Source organism: Meleagris gallopavo, chromosome 2 (assembly GCF_000146605.3).
Source record: "Meleagris gallopavo isolate NT-WF06-2002-E0010 breed Aviagen turkey brand Nicholas breeding stock chromosome 2, Turkey_5.1, whole genome shotgun sequence".
In the NCBI taxonomy this organism is placed as follows: Eukaryota; Metazoa; Chordata; class Aves; order Galliformes; family Phasianidae; genus Meleagris; species Meleagris gallopavo.
Window position 1 is genome coordinate 108969111 of NC_015012.2, and position 27230 is coordinate 108996340.

Sequence of the window (27230 nt, forward strand, 5' to 3'; positions counted from 1 at the left end):
GGGGGTTGGAGCTTCATGATCCTTGAAGTCCCTTCCAACCCAAGCCATTCTGTGATTCTCCCCCTTGCTGTTCCAGGAATTATTAGCACTTAGCATTGTGATGCTTCTTGCCAGGACGCTGTGGTGAAGCTGTGTTGTGACTCTCCAGTGGCGCTTTACCCTTGTCCATCTCCTTTTGTCACAGTAACTTCAGAGATGAATCTTCTCCACCTTGTTTCTGTTCTGTGTGCGCTGTTTCCTCACTGTGCTTCCCTTGTTCTGCTGAGTGACAGTTCCCTTTCTGGCCATAACCCACTGCTGCTTCACTGTGCTCCTTTTCTCAGTTTGGTGATATAATATAGATCTGCCCTGTTCTCCTCTTTTAAAGCAATCTGGAAGAATAGGTTTCCCTTCTGACAAAAACAGGAAAGGTCCAGCAGCAATGGTTATAAAAATCAGGCTTTCTCACAATGGGTAAAGGACTTGGCACTGGTTAACTTTGTTCCTTTGGCTCTGATTTCTCCCAGTGTTTCTGAGAAATGCTGTTTAATAGCCTGAGGGTGGAGAGGAACAGAGTGAAACCTAAGGAAATCTGCTCCCATCTGGCACTGCTCAGTCATCAGGGAGGTTTGGCCTTGTCCTTGTTGCTGCTGCTAATAAACCAGCTATAGCTCTGTCTTATGAAATGATTATAAAGAAGCTTCTCTTTCTTTTTCATAGAATCATAGGATGGCCTGGGTTGAAAAGGACCACAATGCTCATCAGTTCCAACCCCCTGCTATGTGCAGGTCGCCAACCAGCAGACCAGGCTGCCCAGAGCCACATGCAGCCTGGCCTTGAATGCCTGCAGGGATGGGGCATCCACAGCCTCCTTGGGCAACCTGTTCCAGTGCCTCACCACCCTCTGGGAGATAATCTTCCTCCTAAGATCTAACTAAACCTTTCCCATCTCAGTTTAAAACCATTCCCCCTATCCTATCCCTCTTCACCCTTGTAAACAGCTGTTCCCCCTCCTGTTTATACAGCCTTCAAGTATTGGAAGGCCACAATGAGGTCTCCCTGGGAGCCTTCTCTTCTCTAAAGAATTTTTGAGTTTCACTGAAAAAGTAAGTTAATACCAAAGGAACAAGAAGTGTTAAAAGGTCTCTGGATTGGATGTTTTCCTCCCAGAGAATGGCTTTGTGTGAGTAATTGTCCCTATACAAAAGGATGGGAGAGCATGTTCTTCTCAGTGCTAGAGGGAATGCAATAAAAAGGCTCTTCAAGCCAATAAGGATTGTAGGAATCTCCTCTTTGGCACTGCCTGAGGTTATTAGTGCACCACAGCTGTGATACATGTCAGGTTTGTTGTCTTTTCTCCCACTTTCATTGTATTCTGTCTGAAAGTCTTTTCATAACTTACCAGCCCTCAGGGTGCTCTTCAATTTCTGGTGGTTTTTCCTACAACTTAATATGACCTTACAGTCCTTTTTATGGGGAAGAAAAAAAGTCTCAAGTGATCTCACATGGAGCTCTTCCTTAAAGTAACAGGGAAAGGGAGTGCTACTCTGCTGGTTCTGCACACTGGGAGTCTGAAATTGCATGTGCTTATTGCAGTGCTGTGCACAGACCAGCTCTGTGTTGGAGATGCAGAAGTGCCTCAAAGTGCCTCTAGTTCTTCCTTCAGCAGTACTAAAATTATAACAGGTTCTGCATGCTGACCTTAGCACTGAAGAAATAGATGATCTCCTTTCAGCTGAAGTAATTTCTAAATTACAGGCATTTCTCAGAGCCCAGGTGAGGCAACCACAGCTTAGCAACAGTCTCTTTTTAGAGCAGGTACAGTTCTGACTCTATGTGTGTGCTCTGACTGGAACCTTGCCCTTCAATTCTCATCTGCTTCTGTTTCTTACATCATTCCTGGCTGCTGCAAGCAGCTCTTCTGATGAATGAGGAAACTTTGCTGCTCTTCCTTAGCTCTCTGTTGTGCAAACTGAAATCTGTGTTGTTGCTGTGAACGCTGCTGACAACTTTAGGTGGAAAAAAAACACTCCTGCTCAGGCATCATCCAGCTTTCAGATACGCAAGGAAGACTGGAGAGGGCGTCTGTGTGCTGTGTTTACTTTGCAGCATAGAGCTTTTCTGGTTTGCTTTGTAAATGCTTGTGATAAGAGCTTAACTTCTGAGGTTCATAGAACAGATAGCTCTGTGGCACCGCAGGTATCAGAAACCAAACTTGTTTGTTAAAGAGATATAATATAGCCAGCCTGAAATGTTTTAAAATTCAAATTCTACTCACTTGTTTTCAGCTGTCCTTGAAGTTTCAGCATATCGCTCTAAGGAGGCTGAGAACTTCATGGAATCATAGAAATGGTTTGGGTTGGAAGGAACCTTTAAGATCCCCCGGTTCCAACCTGCTGCAATAGGCAGGGACACCTCCCTCTAGACCAGGTTGCTCACAGCCCCATCCAGCCTGGTCCTGAATGCTTCCAGTCTTACCAGGAAATAACTGAAGGTGCCCCTTCTTTCATCTTTTAAAGCAAAGTTGGGATGAAAGTCTTTTCCATCCTGTAATGCCGCACCACACAGATGAAATAAAGCAGAGTGCAGCTTGAAAACTACCAAATGTATATACACTTTGGAAAGATTATAGTGTATGTATTGTAGAGGAATTACTGCTAATGGCATTTTGTCTTGGAGGAAAAGCTATAATACTTCATCACATTCTGAAAAGGCTCTTTTTTCATGTCTTGCTCTAGGTTTCTGGGCTCAGTGGGAACCATCATTATAAAATGCAAAGATCTGCGAATTATTCAGCTGGATATTCCTGGAATGGAGGAGTGTCTGAACATTGCTAGCTCTATTGAGGTAAGAATTTATAATGGTAAACATGGATTCTCAGACCTCTGCTTTAGCTCAAGTAAGGGGGTAAATGTCACACGGGACATGTCCTGTTCTTTATAGTGCTGTTAAATATCATGGCTTGCACCAGGGTTACTATGCAGGCAAATCCCCTATTATGGTTAGATGATTATCAGCTTTCTTGTGATACTTGGCTGTGTGACTGCTAAACTACCCTTCAGGTGCCTATTTCAAGCTTGATAGCTGTATACTTTTGGATCACTTAAGTTTCTTAAGCTTTCATCACCAGTATTAGAGAAAAATCATACAGAAAGTGGTGTTTTAGAGGAAAACGTTTGAATCTTAGCCATGTGTTTCTTTCTCTCATCCACACAGGCACTTTCTACGTTGGATTCTGTCACTCTTATGTACCCATTCTTCTACCGGCCCATGTTTGAAATAGTTGAGGATGGATGGAGTGCTTTTCTGCCTGAGAAAGAGTTTGAAGTCCTCAGTTCAGTGGTAAGTTGAATTTAAAGATTTGCACAGGCACTTGGGTATGCTTGTGCAAGTAGTCCTTGAATATAGCTTAGAGAAGAGAAAGCTCTGGGGGAGACCTCAGTGTGGCCTTCCAATACTTGAAGGGAGAGTATAAACAGGAGGGGAACAGCTGTTTGTGAGGGTGGATGGTGATAGGACAAGGGGAATGGTTTTAAAGTGAGACAGGGGAGGTTTAGGTGAGACCTTAGGAGGAAGTTTTTCCCCCAGAGGGTGGTGATGCACTGGAACAGGTTGCCCAAGGAGGCTGTGGATGCCCCATCCCTGCAGGCATTCAAGGCCAGGCTGGATGTGGCTCTGGGCAGCCTGGTCTGCTGGTTGGTGACCTGCACATAGCAGGGGTTGGAACTGGGTGAGCACTGTGGTCCTTTTCAACTCAGGCCATTCTGTGATTCTATGAAGAGTTTTCCTCCTATAGTGTCTGGTCTGAAAATCTCTGATTCTAATAGCTGTCCAGTGCCTGGGTAGGAAAGAAGTGTTATTCAAGTATTCTCTCTGAATATCAGGCATTTCTGTTTCTGCTAAATATTACCGTCTGGTGTACAGATTTCATTGTACAAATGGAGTTCTGAGGCCCATGTAAACCCTGCCTGGGAAGACAAACATCTTCTGTCCTTTGGAGATGGCTGCCTCGTTGTAGGAATTAATTCAGGATCTCTGGCATGGGTTTGCTCCAGTTAATTTTGCATCTGGAGAAGAGTGAATCTTTGTCAACCTCTTAACTGAAACAAGATATTTTTAAACAAATCTACGAAAAAATCTTTGAAATTTCTACTAATTGTTATAGCTTGGAGGGTGACATATCAATGCCCAATCCCAAATACTCTTTGCTCTAGCTTATGCTGGGGAAATACTGGGAGGGTTCAGAGGAGAGGATTTCTAGTTGCGTTCTTCCAGGTGCCATGAACACATGTTGATGTTATTTTGGTACCTGAGGGGTAGCAATTGTTCACAGAATGCCTAAATATCCCAGATTGGAAGGGACCTCGAGGATCACGAAGCTCCAACCCCCTCCCACAGGCAGGGCCACCAACCTCCACATTTCATACCAGCCCAGGCTGCCCAGGGCCCCATCCAACCTGGCCTTGAACACCTCCAGGGATGGACGGGGCATCCACAGCCTCTCTGGGCAGCTGTTCCAGCACCTCACCACTCTCATAGGAAAGAACTTCCCCCTGACATCCAACCTCAATCTTCCCTCCTTCAACTTCAAACTATTTCCCCTCATCCTGCTGTTATCTGCCCTTTCCAAGAGCTGACTCCCCTCCTGTTTGTAGGCTCCCTTTAGGCACTGAAAGGCTGCAATGAGGTCACCCCACAGCCTTCTTTTCTGCAGGCTGAACAAGCCCAGCTCCCTCAGCCTGTCTTCATAGGGGAGGTGCTCCAGCTCTCAGTTGTTCTTATGGAATTTCATGTTGAATCTCTTCATTTTAGGATGCTGAGTTTGATGTAGTGGGAGATGGCTGAACCCTGTCTGTTTTAACAGTGCCTTGGGTTAGCCTCTCTGCTCCAACTCTGTTTCACATGAAATGTGTGTTTGCTGCATCATCTTGGCTTTCTGAGCCTACATCCATTAGTACAACATCAAAGAATATTGATTTTTTTATCTGCAGTCCAGCCTGCCTGCAGGATTTGTTGCTTCCTGTTTGAGTAATAACTGGATCTGATCAGCTTGGCTGGATTCCTATGGTGAGATCACTAGGAAATTAAGGGAGTTCAGGGATCTTTCTTTTTTTGTCTCATAATTAGAGTACTCTCACTTGTCCTAGCTTTACCTGCTGTCAGAAGTCATGCAAGCTGATCTGTTACAATAACCAGCACCACAGCTTTTGTTTTAATCGCAGTTAGGTGAGTCAGGCATATAATCAGAGCACTCTCCTGTTTGGAGGCAAAGAAGCAGATGTGTGCCCAGCTCAGCAGCGGAGGCAGAGAAGCAGATGTGTGCCCAGCTCAGCAGTGGAGGCAGAGAAGCAGATGTGTGCCCAGCTCAGCAGTGGAGGCAAAGAAGCAGATGTGTGCCCAGCTCAGCAGTGGAGACAGAGAAGCAGATGTGTGCCCAGCTCAGCAGCAGAAACGTGCAGGCATTTCAGTGGGAATCAAAAGGAAGGGAACAGAATCGGGTCCTGTGTGATGGGAGGACGTGTGAGAGCAGGAAGGCAGCAGCAGGAGACCTTGGAGCTCAGTGAGAGGATGCAGGAGATGCTTTCCTTTTCCTGAGTATTTGAAAACCTTTTTAGATTTCAGGCATTGGCTCGCTGCTGACTTCTGAATGTACCAGCACAGAGATGCAGCTGCTAACACACATCTATTGGTATATTGCTTTTTCTTATAGAGAGGTAAAAGTGCTCTGATAACTTCTTTGTGGATCTCTCAGCTTTCTGAACATACGTTTCTTGGGAGGCTTACATTTAAAAACCTCATTACTTTGTAGTGCCTTGTCTCAATGGCAATGATTCATTCCTTTCAATGAAGTATTTTTAACAGTTGTTGATTAATTCTTGGCTTTTAACCTCAAACTTTGGCATTTCTTTCCATTTTTTAAAGAAATGGAGACAAAAGCCATGTTCAGTTGACTTACTTTCCCCAAACAACAGGCAAATATTGTTGAGCAAACACTTACTGTTCTGTAATTAAGCTTCTGTGACAGACTACAACAAGTGACCAATTATTTTTTTTCTGTTAAATCAAATGAATGGAATTAAGGAGGTTGTCTCCTCTTTTATGTTATCCATCTATATGTGTGGTGCCTTCCCTTCCTCTGTATGGCAGCACCTCATCACCCATGGTAGTTCCAATAGTGCATTCAACAATTGTCTGTTACAGGACAGTTTTAAAGCTCTTAGGCACTTGAAATGGCAAAGTATACAAGTTAGAATTTAAAAAAGATGATGTAATATATTGCCTTTTTTTTTTTTACTGTCATATTTTGCTGTGTAATAATAGTCTATTTCTCTTGATTGATGTTGTTCTCCCAACACTGAGACTTGCCTGTGTGGTTCCTGATGCTTTGGTCTGATGGAATATCTCACAGAATCGTATGATTCACCCAGCATTGCTCCCAGAGCTTGACAGACAGCACTCCCCATTCTATCTCAGGTTTGGGATTTGGGAGGCTGTTCCTCTGCCACACATTCTCGCCTTCAATCCATAAAGGATTTCATTTGATCTGAAGAAAATAGAGCAATTTACTAATTTGAGTGTGCTGTCAGTTGTTGAAGAATGTTGCAGAATGTGATATTTATTTTCGAAGGAATAATCTCCAGCGCACGACAGCAGGATTCTCATCAAGCACTGACTCCAAAAGCAGCTGTTCTGCTATACCCAACAAATGGACAGAGTAGTTCAGCTGAGGATCAGTCAGTGAAGTGCTGGGCTGATGCTTCGTATAAATGTCACAGGAGCAGAGCAGAAAGTCCAGAGTGCCTGCAGGCTCCACTCTGCTGTGCTGTCAGATGAGACTTTAAAGGTAAATGTGTGAGAGGAGTCAAGGACAGTGAGTGGCTGAATGGGATTAGAATACCCAGCTGGATTTTCCAGTTGTCTGAGTAATCAGAGGAGAGCTAATAGGTGGGGATGGACAGGCTTCCCTTCTGCTCACTTGTAGGACTGCAGCATACTGTGAGCTGTAACTCTGAAAATGCAGCTTCCTCTTAAAGTTAGGTGAAAAGGCCCTGAAAAGTTTGTACATTAACAATGTAATCAACACAAGAGTATTTCATTGTCACCAAATTGGGTTCTTTTTTTCCTTAGTCATCAAAGAGCTTAGGATCCTAGACATCTTTTATCTACCCTCCTGGAGTTTCTTATGAGTAACTGAATTTTCTGGCTCACTTTGCATCGGTGTAGATTTTACTTCTGTCAGACAAGGATCAATCTTGGCATCTGTTGTTATCCTTCTCATCTGCACAAACTGTTGCAGGGCTTGCAGCCATCTGCCTGTTCCTGGTAGGGACCTCCTGTTGCTGCTTTGCAGGGTTCTTCTGGCTCCTAGGTAGGTTTCTAGTGCTCTTGTAAGTCTTATTAGCAGAGCCCAAATTACTTCATACTCTTTTGTTTACAGTGACTTCTTCTAGCAATGATAAGCATTTGGGAGGAAGGATAGCTATTGCTCTAGCCTCCCAGTAACATTTGAAAGTTGCTATTTCTAAAAAGTACCAAGGCAAACAAAGTAGAAATGTGAGAATCTCACACTAACGCTGACTACCTTTCTTCCTTTGGAGTCTTCTCCCCTTTTGTGCTCATTCCATAATCCTTTGCACTTCCAGCCTTAAGTGGAATTTGGTTTTGAGGCTCCTTCAAGCACTCATCTCTTGCTGGGAGAAGTTCATGCTGGAGTAAGCTTTGACAGCTCTGCAGAGGGTAACTGGATCTCTGCAGAAGTGGCCATGCTGCAGAAGGCAAATAGTGCTAATTGCTGCCATTCTCCTCTTCCTTGCCATATAGATTACAACTGGATGACATAACAGTATCTGTCTCATGTTATAAATGGTGAGGAGAGACAGTTGTGGACAGAGTGAAGTTACCAGTGGAGATAAATCAGGTTGCTGCTTTCATTCCCTGTCATGCTGGTGATATCAGTGACAGCCAGTCTCTCAAAAAGTGTATTGCAGAGTTTTGATTCTGCCTTCCCTGCATCCTATGTGACAGTCAAATATTTGTCAGTTCCTTTCTATGTCCATGCATATTATTTTCCATTGTAAATAAGTTGTGGATGGTCATCTCAGATGTGCTGTAATTTGACACAGGCACCCCAACGAGCTCTAAAAACATCATTTTTGATGCACCAAAAGCATGAGCTGTCACTAGTCAGCCTCTCATATGCAATCAAGGCATTTTTCATCTCTTCCTGTGATGCATTTGCCAGAGGCAGTTTAACTTTGGCATCTGGGAAAGACTTCACTCCTTAGTGTAGATATTCAAAGAAGCTGTCTTGAGGTAAATGAACTGAACACAGGTAGCAATTGCTGTCCTTGATGATACACAAAGTTGTATTTTCCAGCATCTTTCATAGTCTGCCACCAAAAGACAGTTTTGCTGCCTCTCGGGCTCCACATCCCTTTTGCATTGCATCTGTTGATGATGAAGCCGTGTCGTGGATTGGATCAGCTTGTTCACCTGGTGGGAATGCTTCCTTGCAAGGAAACACTTCTAAATTGATCCAGTGAGCTGGGCAAGTAGCAAGTATGATTGAGTATCAGTCAGGAGGTGTAAGGCAAGAGGTGGCATGTCTGTGGAGAGAAGCTAAGAGGACAAGAGACATCCTGATCAGAGCTGACCTTCCTGCAGGCATTCAAGGCCAGGCTGGATGTGGCTCTGGGCAGCCTGATCTGGGGGCTGTGGGACCCTGCACATAGCAGGGGGTTGAAACTAGATGATCTTTGAGGCCTTTTTCAACCCAGGCCATTCTATGATTCTATGAATCAATTTTCTTCATATGATCACAGACAGAAAGTCTGCCTTTAGTCAAAGCTTGCAATGCTTTGCTGTCCCAGGATGGTGTCAGTGCTGAGCTGAGCGTGTAGGCTGGGCTTGTCCAAGGCTTCAGGTAGGGCAGTGTCCAGCCTGGACTTCAGTGAGAGCCTCTCACCGGTGAGACCACTTGTTGACCTTTGGTTTTACCTGAAATGGAGCCAACTGTCGTGTGTGACCCGAGGTATCTGATAGCCCATGTGTTCTGCCAGCTACTTGTTGGAAATAGCACCGGCTGAACGCTGGCAGCCTGCAGGTTCTTGCACAAGCATTGAGCTCCTGGAAGCTGGAAAATTATGTAATGGGAGTTCACGATGAGAACTTTGTGCTCAGGTGCTGGGGTGGTTCTAGGAAGTGCTTTTGGAGAAGGAGCTGTAGTGCCTTACGTAAAGCAGAGCCCAGAGTGGAGGTGTGAAATTGCAATTTTAACCTCAAAGCAGCTTCATCACCTGAAATGGGTGAACGTTTTTACCTTTCTTGGCCTTCTTTGTTACAGCAGTGTTTATACATTCCTGTTCTGAGGTCACTCTGGAAGTGAGATGCTGTGCTCTCTCTCTAAGACTGAAGTTGCCTGCTTAGCAACTTATACCTGCAGTACACACTACGGTCTGTTTCTTGCTGTGCCTGTGAAATAATTCAAAGCCACAACCACATAGTTCTGACCACGTGGGTGGATTTTGTGCTGTTTGAGGATATGGAAAAACTAAATCAGGAGCTGTTGTTGAACAAATTGCACACCTCAAGAAGCAAAATCATCTCAGTGTTTTGCAGGCAGCAGAAGAGATGACCTGCGTGCTGGGTAATGAGCTTCTGAGGGCTGCTGCAGTATGGTTGCAAACAGCATCAGGAGGTTGGGGTTTTTTGGGGGAGGAAAGGATCAGCAATTCTATAAGTGGATGCTAGCAGTCCTATAGGCAGGGATATACCTTCTGTATCTGACTGTGGGAGCTCCTTAGTAAGCCTTACTGTAGGAGTAACAGCCTGTGTGTTCTGACCCAATGCCTGGATGTGCTCGTCTCTTTCAGACAGATGAATGGCGTCTCAGCTATATCAATAAGGACTTCTCCATCTGCCCTTCCTACCCTCCAGTGGTTATTGTCCCCAGATCCATCGATGATGAAACACTTCAGAAAGTTGCAGTGTATCGCCATGGCGGTCGCTTCCCAGTCCTCAGCTATTATCATAAGAAGAACGGCATGGTAAGCTGCATTTGGTTAGTTGGTCGTACCTGAAAGAGGCATATAAACCTCCTCAGATCTCATTAGCCTTCTTTAATGACAAACAACTTGTGCTTTAGACTTAATACAGTTCATGAGACATTCTCTCATATTATTTTCCGACTTATTTTTAAGCTTCGAAACTGCTTCTGGGTGATGGAATGAGTAATCTCCATCTTAGAAATAGCTATTAATGTGCTTGTTTGGGCACATATGTGGCATGAGCTTGTCTCATCTTGCCCTTAGTGCTGTGAGCTTGTAAAGCCATAATTGGCACCCTAACTTGCTTTATCTGCCAAGAGGCTTCGTACTGAAAGGATGGCAGAAACCACATTGTCCTGCCTCTGGGTGATGGGCTGCCTCCTTCACAGTGGAATCGTGGTGACAGCAAGTGTGCACGGAGCCAGCACTGCTTCTGCTGTGTAACTGTTGGTTGAGTGATCAGAACAATCTGTTCTCCAAGCCTTTCAGTATAACGTGTTTCAGGAGCAGCAAAATCCTGCTGTTGCACAGACTCCAGGAACTGATACGTTATAATTAAATGTACTTTATGAAATCGTTGAGTAATTCCCTGCATCTTGCTGATGTAGTCGGTTCTGAGGATGTTGGGGTGCCCAGCTTGCATCCCTGATCCAGGTTCCTGGGTCAGATGCTGCGTTCTCACCTCCCATGGACAAGATTTGTAAGGACACCTAATCTAATCCTGCAGTACTCTACTTTTGTGGGTTGTTTTTTTTTTTGCCTCCAGTTTCCTAAGTCACGCATTCAGCTCTTTCTCTGCTTGGGTGAAAGCTGTTGAAGGAAGACTTGTTCAGTCACCCATCTGAATTGGGCACGTTTCAGGTGTGAGGAATGTAACAGCATTTGTCTCAGTGCGTGAACTTGTGACAGTAATGCTGTCTGTCGTGTTGCTCTCTTGGCTTTGGGCTCCCAGTACAGCTGGGGGTGCTGACTGGCTGTTCTCACCTCTTGAATGCTTCAGCTGTTGGTATGCAGCAGAACTCTAGTTGGAAAGGCAGTTATGAAAGAAAAATCTCAGCTAATAGATCTGTAGAACTAGGGCTTATTTGTGTAGCTGCTGAGGAGAGCTATTCCTAACTTACCTGCATCTTTGGCACCTGGAATAGTCGAGTCACACACAGATTTGGAAAGAGACTTTAAAAATGATGATCCTAAAAACACTGGTTTGTGAAGGAATTATAGGCAGGAGTTTGTGAAGATGGCCCTGTGATAATAATTAAAGGGATCAGGTCTCTGAGAAGTCTAATGTAAGAGGTACTCTGCCAAATGATTGCACAACAAGCTCAGTCTCTGCACTTGAAAGAATGGAAGATTCAGGGCAAGGGGGAACAGGAGGAACCAGAGAAACGTGGGTCAGTGTTTTTGTGCATCAAACAGTGCAGACGAGCACATTTTTCTGATTGTCCTGATGTTGTGGATCAAACTTGAAGCTGATATGAGAAGTGCAGTGGGATGAGAGGTGTGTTTGAATCACAGAATGGCCTGGGTTGAAAAGGACCCCAATGCTCATCCAGTTCCAACCCCCTGCTATGTGCAGGTCACCAACCAGCAGACCAGGCTGCCCAGAGCCACATCCAGCCTGGCCTTGAATGCCTGCAGGGATGGGGCATCCACAGCCTCCTTGGGCAACCTGTTCCAGTGCCTCACCACCCTCTGGGGGAAAAACTTCCTCCTAATATCCAACCTAAACCTCCCCTGTCTCAGTTTAAAACCATTTCCCTTGTGCTATCACCATCCACCCTCACAAACAGCCGTTCCCCCTCCTGTTTATACGCTCTTCTCAAATACTGGAAGGACACCACAGGAAAAACTACAGATCCAGGAGTGCTCCATTTGCCATTTTCCTCTCTGAGCAGATACGTAAGAAGCTCCTTAAGGTTGAGAGTCTTAAGACTCTGTTTCCTAATTGGGGATTACTTGTCTCCACAGGTGATGATGCGAAGCAGCCAGCCTCTGACAGGTACAAACGGGAGACGCTGTAAAGAAGATGAGAAACTTGTTAATGCCACTCTTCGTCCTGGGAAGCGTGGGTACATCATTGACACGAGGTCCCTGAATGCTGCCCAGCAGGCCAGGGCTAAAGGAGGAGGCTTTGAACAAGAAGTGTATTATCCCCAGTGGAGGAGGATTCACAGGTGCATTGAGAGGTGGGTGAGATCACACAGGCCTTCTTCTGCACTGGGCTTTGGAGGGTTGTGTTGGCAGAGCCACGCCAGCTCCATGGAAAAATTGTCTTCTGTAAGACATGGCTGTGCATCTTGATTGTTGTCAGTAGGGTTGCATTCTAGCAAAATGAAGGTTTTTAGCTTTGGAGCAGCTTGTTTTGAACAGCTTGATGCTGCTGCAGGTTTCAGATATTTTGCAATCTCCCTGTGCCATCTATGTTTCTGACCATCCGTGGTTGCAATCCAGCTTTACTCTTTGCAGTGCACGTGAATGAAGAAGTCCTTTGCTAGGGAATTGCTACAGGAGAGGACTTGAGCGTGGCTGTCACAACTTTGTATCCAGTACTTTTCTCTGGAAATTTAATATTTTATTGGCTATGTGGAGACAAGTTGCTGGAGTAAACAGACCTTTGATCTGACTTTGTTCTACTGCTCCTGAGCCTTGGTTTTGGGGAGTCTTTCTATATGGGCATGCAGTAATGTTGCTGGGTCTATTGAAAGTCAGTTACTCTTCTTACTTGCTGTATAGGCTAGCTTCTGAGAAGCTAATAGAAGGATTTTCCTATCCTCTACTTTGAACTGTTAGGTTTTGCTTCTCAAAACTGTGGAATTGTTGGTTACTTTGCAGGTTGATGGTAGGCATCAGGTTTATTCATTCCTCTCTTTGCATTTCTTGTAAGGTTTTTTTAAGCTTTTTGAGGTCTAGTCTACTGGCTGCATCCTTTGTTACCCTGAGCACGTGCTGGAGTCAGTGGGAAGTGACATCTGATCCACTTGTAGTTTGATGCTTCTGGATGGCATGTTGTGATACAGGGCCAGAGAAGCAGCTCGCTTTACCACTGCGTGCAGAATGCCAGCTTTCCAGATCTTGAGGATGCACTTCAACTGCAAAAGTGAAACAAAATGCATTCCCTCTCCCTATCCTTTTAATCTTCTACCTTATTCACTTAGCCAAACTAATCTTTGTGTGGTCCTACATTGCGAAGCTGAGTCTGGCTTAGAGTTTTGTGTTGCAGTGGGAGTTACGTGATGAATGGTTTTTGGGTTACTGTTGCAGCTCTGCAGGTTAAAGCAGCCAGCATAACAGGAAACAAAACACTTGAAGCTTGGCTCACGCTTGCTAACATCCATGCCAGACTGCAGTGACACGTGTGTTTGGTAAGAGGACTAAGGCTCTGAAGCACTTTGCATATAAAGTGTAGGTATGGCTGAATGCAGGCAGAGCTCAGATCTGAGCTCTGTTGTAATACCCCATGAAGCAATTTGTTTTGAAATGGAAGAGACAACTTCTGTCCAGATAGTGGTGTTCTGCTGGCATCTAGCCATGGCTTGGGATTCCTGGCGAAAGCAGGCTCTGAATAATGACATGACATCCCTGGGGTCATCCTTCCTCATGTAACTGTGCATAACTCTCAGTGCTTCATTTTGATATCAGTAATTCTGAGATCAGTGCGTGTTTTGTCTGTTTTTCTGCATTACTGCTAATATTTCCAATATTTTGCTCTTCCCAAAGGTTTAATATTCTGCAGGAAAGCCTCATCAAACTCGTAGAAGCTTGCAATGACCAGTCACACAACATGGACCGCTGGCTCAGTAAACTGGAAGCTTCCAACTGGATGACTTACATCAAAGAGATACTCACTGCAGCTTGCCTAGCTGCTCAGTGTATTGATAGGTAAAGCTTTTTATTTCTTATTCAAAGAGCCTAGGGTTTCTCATTCACTGGTTAGAATAATTGTTAAATACATTTATTTCCTGTTTAGGTGTTAATACTTAAACCTCTAGTAACTGGCCACCATAACTAGCTTGCTTGCACTTAATGCACAGCATTGTTTCCTCGTCATGATTAAAGAATATTCCTTTAGTACCTCACGTTTGCATTTGAGTACAAGCCTGAGGGAGGAAATGTTGACTAAGGGTGAGTATTATCTCACCTAGATGAGATCTATTCCTGTGTCTGCTTCTACTGCTCTAACAAAGTTGGTTTTATTGGAGTTTTAAAGTATTTTTTCAACTGAAAGCTTCCAGTACCCCAGGTCACTTTCAGGCTGCTTCTAGGAGAAATGGATTTTTTTTATTATTCTCCTAGGAATTGGTCCATTGCAAAGAGCTCTCAACCTTTATCCCCCTGGTCTATCTGAGAAATCTTGCTCGTTTATTATAAGTGTTTGTGACTCTAACCTAACATTTCTTTAATAAATGCTCCTCACTTGACTAACTTATCCTCAAGCTTGAGAGAGAAGCTTAATGTCAGGTGTCAGGATTTAAGACCAAAGGTAGGGGTGTAAATGCAGTCTTTTTGTGGCCCTGGAAGGAGAAAGCCTTTCTCAAGGCTGAAGAAGCCCTCGCTTTTCATAGCAGCTGGGGAACATTACACAGCTACGCAAGCAAAGCTGAAATGCAGCCTCATTGGTAGAATTACTGCATTGAAATATGAGCTACTGTGCGTTCTAAAAGCACTGATGGTATCTGTTTAGTTATAGGTTGTGCCAGGAAAGGATGGCTCTCAAATCAATGGTTTTATCTGTAATTCTTTCCCCTTGTGTACACTGAGAAAAATCAGTGATGAAACTCCTCTGGCTTCTCGGGAGAGCAGACGGTTTTGTCATTTTTAAGCTCTCCTTTTTTCTGTTTACCTGGAGTTCTGACATGCCAGCACCAATCTGATGCCTTGCCTGCCTCGCTCGGAGCCTGGTGATGGTAGCTGAGCTGATAAAAGTGGCTCAGTTATGTTGGCCCCAGGGAGGGAGTGGCTGGAACATCTTTCTGGGGCAAAAAAGATGAAATGTAAAACTGTTATCCCCATGTGCTCCACTTTGATGAGAGCATAGGCTTGGTGATTGACTTCTGCAGTTGTGCTTGGCAGTGAAGGGGCCTCTGCTGCTGTCTGGGGGAGGAGCAGAGAAAATATCTGAAGATCATCTGAACTGTTGAAGCACTGGGTTTATTTTAGGTTTAGGACTGTAAACAAAGATGTTGCAATGTTTAAGGTATGGATTTATTACTGCTTTTCAATTCAAAAAGCAGATAACATCTATCTGCAGGATTACTTGCTTCTCAGATGGAGCTGTTTTACCCACGCTTTGCTGCTAAACTTGGGTATCTGCACAGAAACAAATACAGCCTGCAGTGAATCTCCTTTCTATGTAATGATGTTAGCAGAATTGAGACATCAGTTCAAGGTCTGGGAGGAGTAAGGGGTATAAATGCCACTTAATACCATCCAGTCTTTCCTTCATGAGTATTTAAATTAGATTCTGGAAGCATATCTAAATGTGGCCTAGGATGGAGGAAGACCAGAGGGAATCAGCTGTCCTGGGGTGTGGGTCATGTGAGCCCCTAACAGCATGCAAGACCCTCCTGTCCCAAACTGCCACGTGTTTTGCTCCTCATGTTCTGCTGCTTCACTTGTGCTGGCTGGTGAGCAGGAAGCCTTTGTTCCTGGCTCTTAGACAAGCTTTCTTGCTCAGGACAAACAATTTATCTCCCTTTCTAGAGACCAAGCTCTGCCTTTCTCCATTCTTTCTCCTGAACTGGCTTGCTTCTCTTTCAGGAAAGCAGTTAAGGTGCAGGTGTGAGCAAGAATCTCACAGTACTTTTTACAGAACATTTGGGAAGATGATCCATCTTCAGAGGGTATGGGAGCATTTCAGAGTACTTAGCAAAACAATAAATGATGAGCAAAGTCTGATGTGTTGTCATTCACTGGGGTGTGTTCCTGGGATGTGTTCTGCTCATTCATACTGTTATTCCCTTCCATCTTTCTCACAGGGAAGGTGCATCAGTGTTGGTTCATGGGACTGAAGGAACTGATTCAACACTCCAGGTAACTTCTCTGGCACAGATTATCTTGGATCCAGACTGCAGGACCATACAAGGCTTTGAATCTCTTCTTGTCAGGGAGTGGCTACAGGTAGGTCCTGGTGGACAAAATGTCAATCTGTTCTCTTGGCATTTCCATTGGGAAATGGCCTGAGAGGCAGTAAACAGGTTACATCTTGGTGTACATGTGTGAACAAATAATCCTTGTCTGAAGAAGCAGAATCACAGAATTGCCAGGGTTGGAAGGGACCTCAAGGATCATCAAGCTCCAACTCCCCTGCCCCAGACAGGGCCGCCAACCTCCACATTTCATACCAGACCAGGCTGCCCAGGGCCCTATCCAACCTGGCCTTGAACACCTCCAGGGATGGACGGGGCATCCACAGCCTCTCTGGGCAGCTGTTCCAGCACCTCACCACTCTCACAGGAAAGAACTTCCCCCTGACATCCAACCTAAATCTTCCCTCCCTCAACTTAAAACCATTTCCCCTTGTCCTGCTGTTATCTACCCTTTCCAAGAGTTGACTCCCCTCCTGTCTGTAGGCTCCCTTTAGGTACTGAAAGGCTGCAATGAGGTCACCCCACAGCCGCCTTTTCTGCAGGCTGAACAAGCCCAGCTCCCTCAGCCTGTCTTCATAGGGGAGGTGCTCCAATCCCCTGATCATCTTTGTGGCTCCTCTGGACCCTCTCCAACAGCTCCCTGTCCTTCTTGTACTAGGGGCTCCAGACTTGGACACAGTACTGCAGAAGGGGCCTCACAAAAGCAGAATAGAGGGGGACAATCACCTCCCTGTCCCTGCTGGCCACCCCTCTTCTGATGGAGCCCAGGATACCATTTGCTTTCCAAGCAGCAAGAGCACACTGCTGGCTCATGTTATGCTTTTCATCTATCAAGACCCGCAGGTCCTTCTATGTAGGGCTGCTCTCAAGGACCGCTCCTTCCAGTCTGTATGGATGCCTGGGATTCCTCCGACCCAAGTGCAAAACTCTGCACTTTGCTGTGTTGAACCTCAGGTTCACCCAGGCCCACCTTTCACGCCCGTTGAGGTCCCTCTGAATGGCATCCCTTCCTTCCACCGTGTAAATAGCACCATTCAGCTTGGTGTCATCAGCAAACTTGCTGAGGGTGCACTCGATTCCATCATCGATGTCATTGATAAAGATGTTAAAGAGCACTTTTCCCTGGGTTATTTCAGTAGAGTTTTGAGTTGGGTAGTGCTGAAATTTGGCCCTGAGAAGGGCTCCCAAATAGATGGGAGCTTCTCAGCAGTGGCACAGGACAAAGGCAGGTACCAGCTGACTGCAGAAGAGGAGCCCTGCCTGCTTTGCTGCACAGTGGCCACACAAGGTGCAGGCACTGGTGTAGAAGACAGAGCCCTGGGGGTCACTGCTCGTTACCAGCCTCCACCTGGACACAGAGCCATTGATGACCACCCTCTGTCTGCGGCCTTTCAATCAGTTTCTTATCCATCGAGTGCTCCACCCATCAAATCCACATCCCTCTAATTTGGAGATAAGGATGTGTCTGGGCCTTGTCGAAGGCCTTGCACAAGTCCAGGTAAATGACATCAGTCACCTTTCCCTTGTCCACCAATGCCCTCACTCCACCATAGGAGGCCACCAGATTGGTTAAGCATGACCTTCCCCTGGTGAAGCCCTGCTGGCTGTCTCGGATCACACGCTCATTCCTCATGTGATAAAGCATGTCATACAGGATGACCTGTGACCTGTTCCATGATTTTCCCAGGCACAGAGGTGAAACTCACCAGCCTGTAGTTCCCAGGGTCCTTGTAAATGGGAGGGATGTGACCTTTCCTCCAGTCATCCGGGACCTCACCTGACAGCCATGAGTTTTCAAATATGATGGTGAGCAGCTTGGCAACCACCTCAGCCAGCTCCTTCAGCGCCCTGGGCTGGACGCCATCCGGCCCCATAGACTTGTACACATCCAGTCTCATGAGGCGGTCTCGGACTTGTTCTGCCCTTACAGTGTGGGAGGATTTACTGCCATGGTCCCCACTCATAGGTTCAGGGATGCAGGGCTCAGGGACGTGAGAAGTACTGGAATCCTGGCCACCAGTGAAGACCAAGACAAAGAAGTCATTCAGTACCTCAGCCTTTTCTTCATCCATTGAAGCCAGTTCTCCCTTCACATTCACCAAAGGAGGCACACTCGCTTTGGCCTGTGTCTTCTGGCCAGTGTACCTGTAGAATGTCTTCCCATTGTTTTTCACATCCCTCGCCAAGTTCAGTTGCCTTTCCTGATCCCACGTCTGCAGATCTGGATGGCATCCCTGTATTCTTCCCAAGTGACCCGGCCTTGTTTCCAGAGCTTGTACGCACCTTTCTTGCCCTCAGTGCCCAGCAGGACCTTGCTGAGCCATGCTGGTTTCCTACCTCCTCTGCCCGCTTTCTTATTCAGAGGGACAGAGAGCTCTTGTGCTCTCAGAAAGGCGTCCTTGAAGAGTAGCCAGCTCTCCTCAACATCTTTGTTTTTAAAGATGGCATCCCAGGGGATCTTGGCCAACAGTCCATTGAGCACCTTAAAGTTCGCTTTTCCAAATTCAGGGTCCTGACGCCACTCTTTGCCAGGCGCACATCCCTTGAGATCACAAACTCGACCAGGACATGCTCACTGCAGCCAGGCTGCCTCCAACCTTAACGCCTTTAATGATCTCAAGTAAAGTTGTTACCGAGTCACTTGTACCTCTGGCACATCATGGGGCCTGTACCTCTCGCTGCAGTTTTGCAGTTTGGGGCAGCAGCCTGTTTTATGTGCGTAAGATGAACAACTCTTTAGAATACCATCTGGACTGAAACAGAAAACTTTCATTTCACTCTTTGTATTACTGGAGTTAATATCCTCATCTCGGTTCTTTGGTGCCCCTACAGCAGTTCATTCTTAGTTAAAAATATCCCATCAACTACATAGCCTGAAAAGGCAGAAAAGTATCACTGGGTGTTTGAAGCTGCACATGCTGCATGTGCTCTGGGGGAACAGCTGTTTACAAGAGTGAAGAGGGATAGGTCAAGGGGGAATGGTTTTAAACTGAGACGGGAGGTTTAGGTTAGATCTTAGGAGGAAGTTTTTCACTCAGAGGGTGGTGAGGCACTGGAACAGGTTGCCCAAGGAGGTTGTGGATGCCCCATCCCTGGAGGCATTCAAGGCCAGGCTGGATGTGGCTCTGGGCAGCCTGGTCTGCTGGTTGGCGACCCTGCACATAGCAGGGGGTTGGAACTAGATCATTTTGAGCCTTTTCAACCCGAGCCATTCTGTGGTTCTGTGATACTCACATTCTGTTGCTCTTTGTGATGCTCTGATTTTTCTTTATAGGCTGGTCACCCTTTTCAGCAGCGCTGTGCCCAATCAGCCTACTCAAATAGCAAGCAGAAATTTGAGGCCCCAGTGTTCCTTCTCTTTTTGGACTGTGTATGGCAAATCCTTCATCAATTTCCTTGCTCTTTTGAATTCAACGAACACTTTCTTGTTACACTCTTTGAGCACGCCTACGCTTCACAATTTGGGACTTTCCTGGGAAACAACGAAAATGAAAGGTTGGTGAGATTGCTTGCTCTGAACCCCTTAAATATCAGGTTGTATCTGGCAGAAATGTTGCTTGATTTGAAAAAAGGTGAGGGTGATGGTTTGGTCTCTCTGGACACAGGTGAGTTTCTCTTGATGCAGTTGCATGGTGTGCTGCAATGCTAGGGGGCTTCTCCTTCTCTCAAGCACTTGAGCAGGCCAACATTCAGCATCTGAATCCTGCTCAGCTTCTGATGCTGTGCTGTACCAGTGGGGCAGCTCTGGCCACGCACTGAGCAGCGCTGCTGGAGTTCAGGAGGGTAGGAACCCCACAGGACAGCTGGCAGCTGCCAGTGGTTTCATTTCCTCTTTTTATCTTAAACCTGTCTATTTTCAGGCCTCCTGAGTCCAGTAAGACTATGTGTGAAGACCTCTGAATGAACAGAGGGAAAAAAATAGTGCTGATCATACAAATAAATACAAATACAAATAAAGGCAGGGTGAAGCCTTTCAAAACCTCTCAGCCCTGAAAGTAACCTTTGCTTAGAAGAGATTCCTGTCTTCTGCAGGGATGCTGCTGAACTGGTCAGACTGCAAAACTAAGTCAGGTTTAAAACTTATCAAATGAAATTTGGAAGAATATGAATGTTAGGTGTAATAACCTCTGTCATGTCTGAGTGCATCCACCTGTGATCACAAGCATGTTTGAAGTCCAGTGTTAAGGTTGTGCTGCCTGAAGTATTCGTGGGGATGGCAAATATCCCACCTGGGTGACAGCTCAACAGGATGAGATTTGCTAGAATCCAACGACTAGAAACCCTTGTTTAACTCTAGGTGGTGGGTTTGACCCAGGAAAAAACGTTTCTTTCTGTGCTCTGATGCTTCCTGCCACCAGAGGGATCTAACAGGCCGTATCCAATTCTGCCTTCAGCCTACACCAGGAATTGCACTTAATGTTGACCTACCAGCATTCCTCACGACTCAATCTTAACAAGACTGAGTCCTTTTGCAAAATTGGCAGGCAAACTATTTTTGGGGTAGGCGACTGACATCCGGAAAGAAGAAGGCAGCTAACTTCCACCCAAATTAAAATGACAAAGAAAAGCTGGGGAAACAGTACTTGAGTGATCTGCTTTTAGGTTTCTACCAAGCTGGTGCCATGCTGATGAGTGGTACTGAAGGGATGAGCTTGAATTGTTGATCCATTACTTTGGGCTAGTAGTAGCGCATAGGAAAGCCTGTGGCAGTCTAATCTGACAAAACAAAATGAGTTGTCTTCTTCTGGATCGAGCCCTGGGCAACCTGATCTAGCTATGTGTGTCCCTATTCACTGCAGGAGAGTTAACTAGATGACCTTTAAAGGACCCTTCTAACTCTAAGGATTCTATGATTCTTAGTCTAAAACTGAAAGCTAATTAGGTCCTTTGGGTTTGCCAGGTCTAAACTGAAGCTGCAGCAGAAGACTATGTCCCTGTGGTCCTGGGTGAACCAGCCCGAAGAGCTGAAAAATTTCCAGAATCCTCTTTTTGAGGCCAACAGCCTTGTCATCTGGCCCTCTGTGGCCCCACAGAGCCTGCAGCTCTGGGAAGGTAAACCAAGCTCATATATATTTTGTGACTACTGGGGAAGCATCTGCTTCTGTTGTCTCTGCTGCATGCTTGGTCTGTCTCAGCTGTTAACGTTCTCACTCCCTTTGAAATCTGTTCCAAAATATGTTTGGAATGTAGTTTACCCAGAAGCATAATGCTTCCTCATGAAGTTTAGCAACATGCTCATTTTTGGCAGGAGTCACACTGAACCTTCTCAGTACCATTTAACTTGTTAGCACAGTATCTTTGCAGTGATGCAGCCTTATCTATGGTAAGTTTTGTAAGCCTCAGGCTTTCTTTATTCTGTGTAAGCAAGACCTTTTCCTCCCGGCCAATAGGTGGGCAATCTGTGCACTAGATGATCTGTTCAAGAAACTTTCTCTGACCTATGTGATGTGCAGAAACAGGTTGCCCAAGGAGGTTGTGGATGCCCCATCCCTGCAGGCATTCAAGGCCAGGCTGGATGTGGCTCGGGGCAGCCTGGTCTGCTGGTTGGTGACCTGCACATAGCAGGGGGTTGGAACTGGATGAGCATTGTGGGCCTTTTCAACCCAGGCCATTCTAAGATTCTGTGTCTGCTAAAAAGTTAACGACAATGAAGTAAGCAGGCTGTTTTGGCAGGCCAGAGACTGAACATGGACGTTTTAGTATGAGAAAAAAGGAAGGCAAATTCTTTAACCTTAGTTAATAGAATGATGGATGCATAGCAGGTTCAGTATTGCTAAGTGCTGTTTAGGGAAGAGAGTAAGAAAAAAATATGTAAACTATATGCATGTTACTTGAGAGCTGACTGAATGAGAATAGCAGTTCCACCTCTGATTACAAGAAATCCTTCTGACTTTTTCTGTCTCTGGGCTTTCAGGTGTATTCCTACGATGGAACAGGCCTTCCAGATTCCTAGATGAAGCTGAGGAAGAAATGAGGAGGATTATAGACTACAACAGGTTTCTTCTGGATAAGGTTAATTCAATGAGGAAGCAGATAATGCAGACAGAAACGGAGGACGGGATGGACAGGATGCAGGAGGTGCAGGAGGAGCAGGAGGAGCAGGAGGTGCAGAAGGTGCAGGAGGTTCAGGAGATGCAAGAGGTGCAGGAGGTTCAGGAGATGCAGGAGGTTCAGGAGATGCAGGAGGTTCAGGAGATGCAGAAGGTGCAGGAGGTGCAGGAGGTTCAGGAGGTGCAGGAGGTGCAGGAGGTTCAGGAGATGCAGAAGGTGCAGGAGGTTCAGGAGGTGCAGGAGGTGCAGGAGGTTCAGGAGGTGCAGAAGGTGCAGGAGGTGCAGAAGGTGCAGGAGGTTCAGGAGGTGCAGAAGGTGCAGGAGGTGCAGAAGGTGCAGGAGGTTCAGGAGGTGCAGGAGATGCAGGAGGTGCAGGAGATGCAGAAGGTGCAGGAGATACAGGAGGTGCAGGAGATGCAGGAGGTGCAGAAGGTGCAGGAGATGCAGAAGGTGCAGGAGATACAGGAGGTGCAGGAGATACAGGAGGTGCAGGAGATACAGGAGGTGCAGAAGGTGCAGGAGATGCAGAAGGTGCAGGAGATGCAGAAGGTGCAGGAGATACAGGAGGTGCAGAAGGTGCAGGAGGTGCAGAAGGTGCAGGAGATGCAGGAGGTGCAGGAGATACAGGAGGTGCAGAAGGTGCAGGAGAACCCGTGAGCTGCCAGGGCTTTGTCTCAGGTCTTTCTTTTCCAGTTCTTTTAGGTTAAAGATTAAACATGGAAAGTGCATGTATTGCAGAGTCCTCTGGTACAGCTGACCCTCAGTCCTCCACTGCTGAAACCTTCACTTCACACAATGTACCTCCCTGCTTTTTGGGAGGGAATTTTCTTTTGTTTACAGAAGGTACAACTGGGCATAGTTTCCTTTCCTGGCAGCTTTCTTGTCTCTTACTTGTGCAGTGTCAGCAAAAGCTGGAACTCTTACCTCCACCCAGCTGTATGGATGACCACGATGGGCCAAGAGATGTTACAGATTTATTTTGGACTTTGATCTTTTTTTTATTTTATTTTTGCTGAACTTTCTAAACATTCTTTGCGGGATTAAAGACGAAGTTATGTATAGATAGGTTAAAGGCATTCTATCTGAGAGCACCTTTTCTCCTCAAGTAGTTAGGGCAGCTTAGTTCCTTAGTTTCCTAGAAAAGTTATAATCTAACCACACGACCAACCAGTCCAAACAATGCTTTCAGTAGCCTTCACATCTCAGACTTGGGGGTTTTCTGGTTTGGGAGCAGTAGGTTACGTACCAGGTAAGAAATTTCAGTGCAATACAGAACTGAATAGGGATTCTGCTGCTAATGTTTAAGCTGTGACCTTCAGGTGGAATTGTTCCTCGTGGACAAGTAACTCCTAAGGAATAAAAAATATTTTTTATTCTACCTGGAAAACAAAAAGGCTGTGATTGCAGGAGGTGTATTCACTTGCTGAGCAAAGCAAGGGACTTGGAGCTGTGCTCTTTAGAGCCACACTACCCTCTTGAACTTCTGTCTGTTTCCATACATTTGAACAGGTTCACGGTGCACAAGCAGCACTTAATTTACTGCTCAGCAAAACATTATTACTCCATTTTGTTTCTTCTCTCATGCTCTTTCTGTATGCTTTGTCAAACATCCAAAGCTAAAGCTGAGTTGGCGTGATCCAGCATACCAGGTAGCTGCTGCAGATGGGAAGGCTGTCACATTACAGAAGTGTTAACAGCAGCTGCAAATGACTTACACTAAAACTGTTCAAAGATGCTGGAGAAGATTTTCTTCCAAATAAGTTCATTTTGTAGTTATTTGTCTCTGAGCCTGTAATCTGCTATTTTATAAGGTTGTTCTGTTTTTTCTAAGTCTCTTTCTCCTTCAGATAAGAATGGTGTGGTGCATCAACTCATGTTGGTGTTTGTCCAACTAGATTTCATTGATAGCTACCCATAACTGAGGAGACTTGAAATCAATCAAGCAGTGCATGTGGCTGGGATTACTGTAAGCTGCTCACTGTTAGCCTGTTGCTGCTGAAACCAGTGCAGCTGCATGAGGTCAATCTTGACCTCTTTGACAAGTGTTGAATTTAAGTGTCATTTTTTTGATGCTTTGGATTGAAGCTGCCTTTGCTTAAAAGCCACTTAGCATAAAGATATGAAAATAGAGGCTCCTCAGTTGCCTTGGAAGTATCTGGAGAGCAGCCTTCTGCGTAACACCTAAAAATACCTTTTTAAAAGGTGTTCCATAATGAAGGAGACTGATATTAAGTCTACCTTAATGCCTTTTGCTTCAGTCCTTAATTTTCTTCTTGAGTAGCCTAAACTTCTAAAGTCCTGTGGCTTAAACACTTCATTGTAACACCTGCTTCTTCCTACTCTCGTAGAGCAAACTTGTTCCCCAGATTACAGCTGACATAGGGAACACTTGTATTTATCAGAGTGGCTGATGACCTGTAGCACACCACAAGGGAGATGCAAGCTGGCCATGCCTTTCTTCCACTTCCAGGCTCTGGATTTTTGGAGCTGCCTGCTTATATTGCAAATGAAAGCCCTGAATATTACTGCTCACCCTTCAGAGCTATGGCTGTGCTGTCTGCAGCAGCCTGGATGTTGTACTCCCATCCCATTCAGAACTTCTGCTGTTGCTATATGTCCAAAACACATCATCATGAGTCAGACGAGAAGGATTTGAAAGATCCTGTACATAAAACACACTTAAAGGTTATGCAATTTCCTAACATAGTAATTATATATCGAGCTAAATAATAGAGGAGCAAAGAAGGTGGTTCTCTTTTCTTTTTTAATGTAATTGCTTGGCTGCTGTAGTCTCTTATCTCTTACAGAAACTGCAGGCATCTGGGGAGATGGCATGGATTGGCAGCCTTGGTGTGAAAATGACACTGTCATTGTGAGCAGTGGCAGCAGGTTGTTCTTTTCCCCCCCCCCAGTTCTCCAAATAGTTCCCTTTGTGCAGTGTTACAGTACTGCTGGGTGCTGTGTGGTAGAGCTCACCCAACGTCTGGACCCCACACATCCTCCGGGGAAAACAAACGCTTCTCAGATGTCTCATGGCACCTGCAGTTCTTTTCACCTTTCCATTCCAGTGCTTTCCACACTGTGGAGCACTCCAGCTGTTTGCTAGCTTATGTCTATCACACTTATTCCCTTGCTTTGATCAGCTTGCTTCCCCTCAGCCTGCAGGGCTCACCCCATGGAGTTAACCACACACTGCTGTGTCTTCCCAGGCTGTGAGTGTGATGCTGCTTTGCACAGCTGCTGGGATGCCCGTTTCTGTTCCTTAGCATATAGCCTTTGTGGGCAGTGCAGACATGCTGCCGTTAACCAAAAGAAAAAAGGGAAAAGGAATCAAACTTGCACAGTTTTCACAAAGACAAAGGGAAATATGTACCTTCAATATTTTGATTGTATCGACCTAACTCTTGAATGTGGAGACCTGTTGAAGTGCACTGTTGTCCACGTTGCATACAGTGGAACTGAAATTGCACTGTACAGCATGTCGGCTTCTCGTTGTGCTTTGCTAAAGCCTTGGAAAGTGCTGTCGTGTACAGGTTCCTGTACAAGGGAAGATGTCTGTAATAGCACTCCTTTCTTGTAACTGTGACACTGAATAGCACTGTGTGATGTGTGCTATCTATCCGTCAGCCTGTGCAAACTGAAGTGATGAGTGCACTTCTGTCTCAACATCTGGAATGGTTAATTGGACTCGGCTGCTGCATCAATCTTCATTGGAAAACTAAATATCAGGGCTGGGAGCTGTGTGTTGTTGTTAGATGTATGCTGAACATGTACAGAATCCTGGCTGCTGTGGTGTTGAATATACTGGGGGAAAAAAAAATGACTGTGGTTGAAATGGCTCAGCCATTAGAGGGGGGAGAAACAGACACAAAATGGCTGTAAGCTTCACTGTAGATATGTTGAGAAGATAATAGAATTGTCTGTTCAAATTAAAATGTTCCAATTAAAACCTTGAAGACTGGGATTCTTTAATTACAGTGCTGGAGAATCTTGTAGTACTGCCTTCAGTTCTCATTGTGTGTGTGAGTTGGATGCAAACACTTGTCTAAAGCTTATTTTTCCTGGCTGATGTGCATTTTTCTCCTACAGCGGTGACAAAGAGGGGAGCTGTGCTGCAGGGCTACATGAAAAGGTTGAGACTTCAAGTCTGTGTGTGGATTGCAGAGCTCTGCTTCCATGGTTTTGGTCCTTTGTCACCAGTTCTGCACGTGGTGCAGGAAACAAATTACAGTTCTATGCTTGTATTAGATTCCTTAAAGGATGCATTGGAACAGGTTGCCCAAGGAGGCTGTGGATGCCCCATCCCTGCAGGCATTCAAGGCCAGGCTGGATGTGGCTCTGGGCAGCCTGGTCTGGTGGTTGGCGACCTGCACACAGCAGGGGGTTGGAACTGGATGAGCATTGTGGTCCTTTTCAACCCAGGCCATTCTGTGATGCAGGCAGATGTTAAAGGGAGAGTGGGCAGGACTGAAGCAGAACCTTGCAAGCTCATTAGTAGTGCTGGGGCTCTCCCCGCCTCACTTAAAAACAGTAGGTAGCATCATTTCTACATGCCAGGAAAGGGGGTGGGTCAGCATGCTGTGTCCTTGGGCCATCACTGAGAGGTAAAAGAATGCTGTGTGACTTCTGTTTTTTCAGCAGATCGGCTCTCCATTGCCCTGCAGCTTGTGCAGTCCCAAGCTTCACAGGATGACTTGTAACTCATTTGGGTTGGAAGGGACCTTAGAACCCACCAGCCCTGCAGTGGGCAGGGATGCCTCTCACAGCCCCACCATGGCCTTGGGCACTGCAGGGATGGGGCACCTACAGCTCCGTGGCCAGCAGTGCCACTGCCTCGTGGTGAAACATTTCCTCATGCCTGTTAACCTCTGTGAATGGACTGTGTGTGAGTTCATCTCATTAAATCCTGGGCACCTGGGGTTAGTGGTGTTTGTGCAGCATCCAAATCCCTGTATCTTGTGCGTGCTGTGGCATGAATGGATCTTGAGGGTGTTAAAAGTCAGCAGACTGTGCCCATAAGCGTTCATGAAAAGCCAAATGCTTTCGTTTAGTGCCATTGCAGGGCTGT

The 27230-nt window shown here is 45.8% G+C and overlaps 1 protein-coding gene across 1 annotated transcript; it reads left to right on the plus strand.

Moving 5' to 3' along the window:
- Positions 1–2712: 2712 nt before the first annotated feature.
- Positions 2713–26118, plus strand: MTMR9 (myotubularin related protein 9). Its single transcript, XM_031552661.1, has 10 exons — positions 2713–2826; positions 3196–3321; positions 9852–10025; positions 11994–12211; positions 13743–13904; positions 16001–16142; positions 19386–19606; positions 21012–21163; positions 22026–22729; positions 22793–26118. Exons 1-10 carry the CDS (start codon positions 2791–2793, stop codon positions 22817–22819), a joined length of 1962 nt encoding a protein of 653 aa, XP_031408521.1. The 5' UTR covers positions 2713–2790; the 3' UTR covers positions 22820–26118.
- The last annotated feature ends 1112 nt before the right edge of the window (positions 26119–27230 follow it).

Excerpts from the sequence above, each read along its gene's own strand:
- MTMR9 (XM_031552661.1), top strand. The coding sequence starts at position 2,791 with ATGGAGGAGTGTCTGAACATTGCTAGCTCTATTGAG. Across the intron at positions 12,212-13,742 it reads ATTCACAGGTGCATTGAGAG|GTTTAATATTCTGCAGGAAA; the intron begins GTGGGTGAGATC and ends CTCTTCCCAAAG. Across the intron at positions 13,905-16,000 it reads GCTGCTCAGTGTATTGATAG|GGAAGGTGCATCAGTGTTGG; the intron begins GTAAAGCTTTTT and ends TCTTTCTCACAG.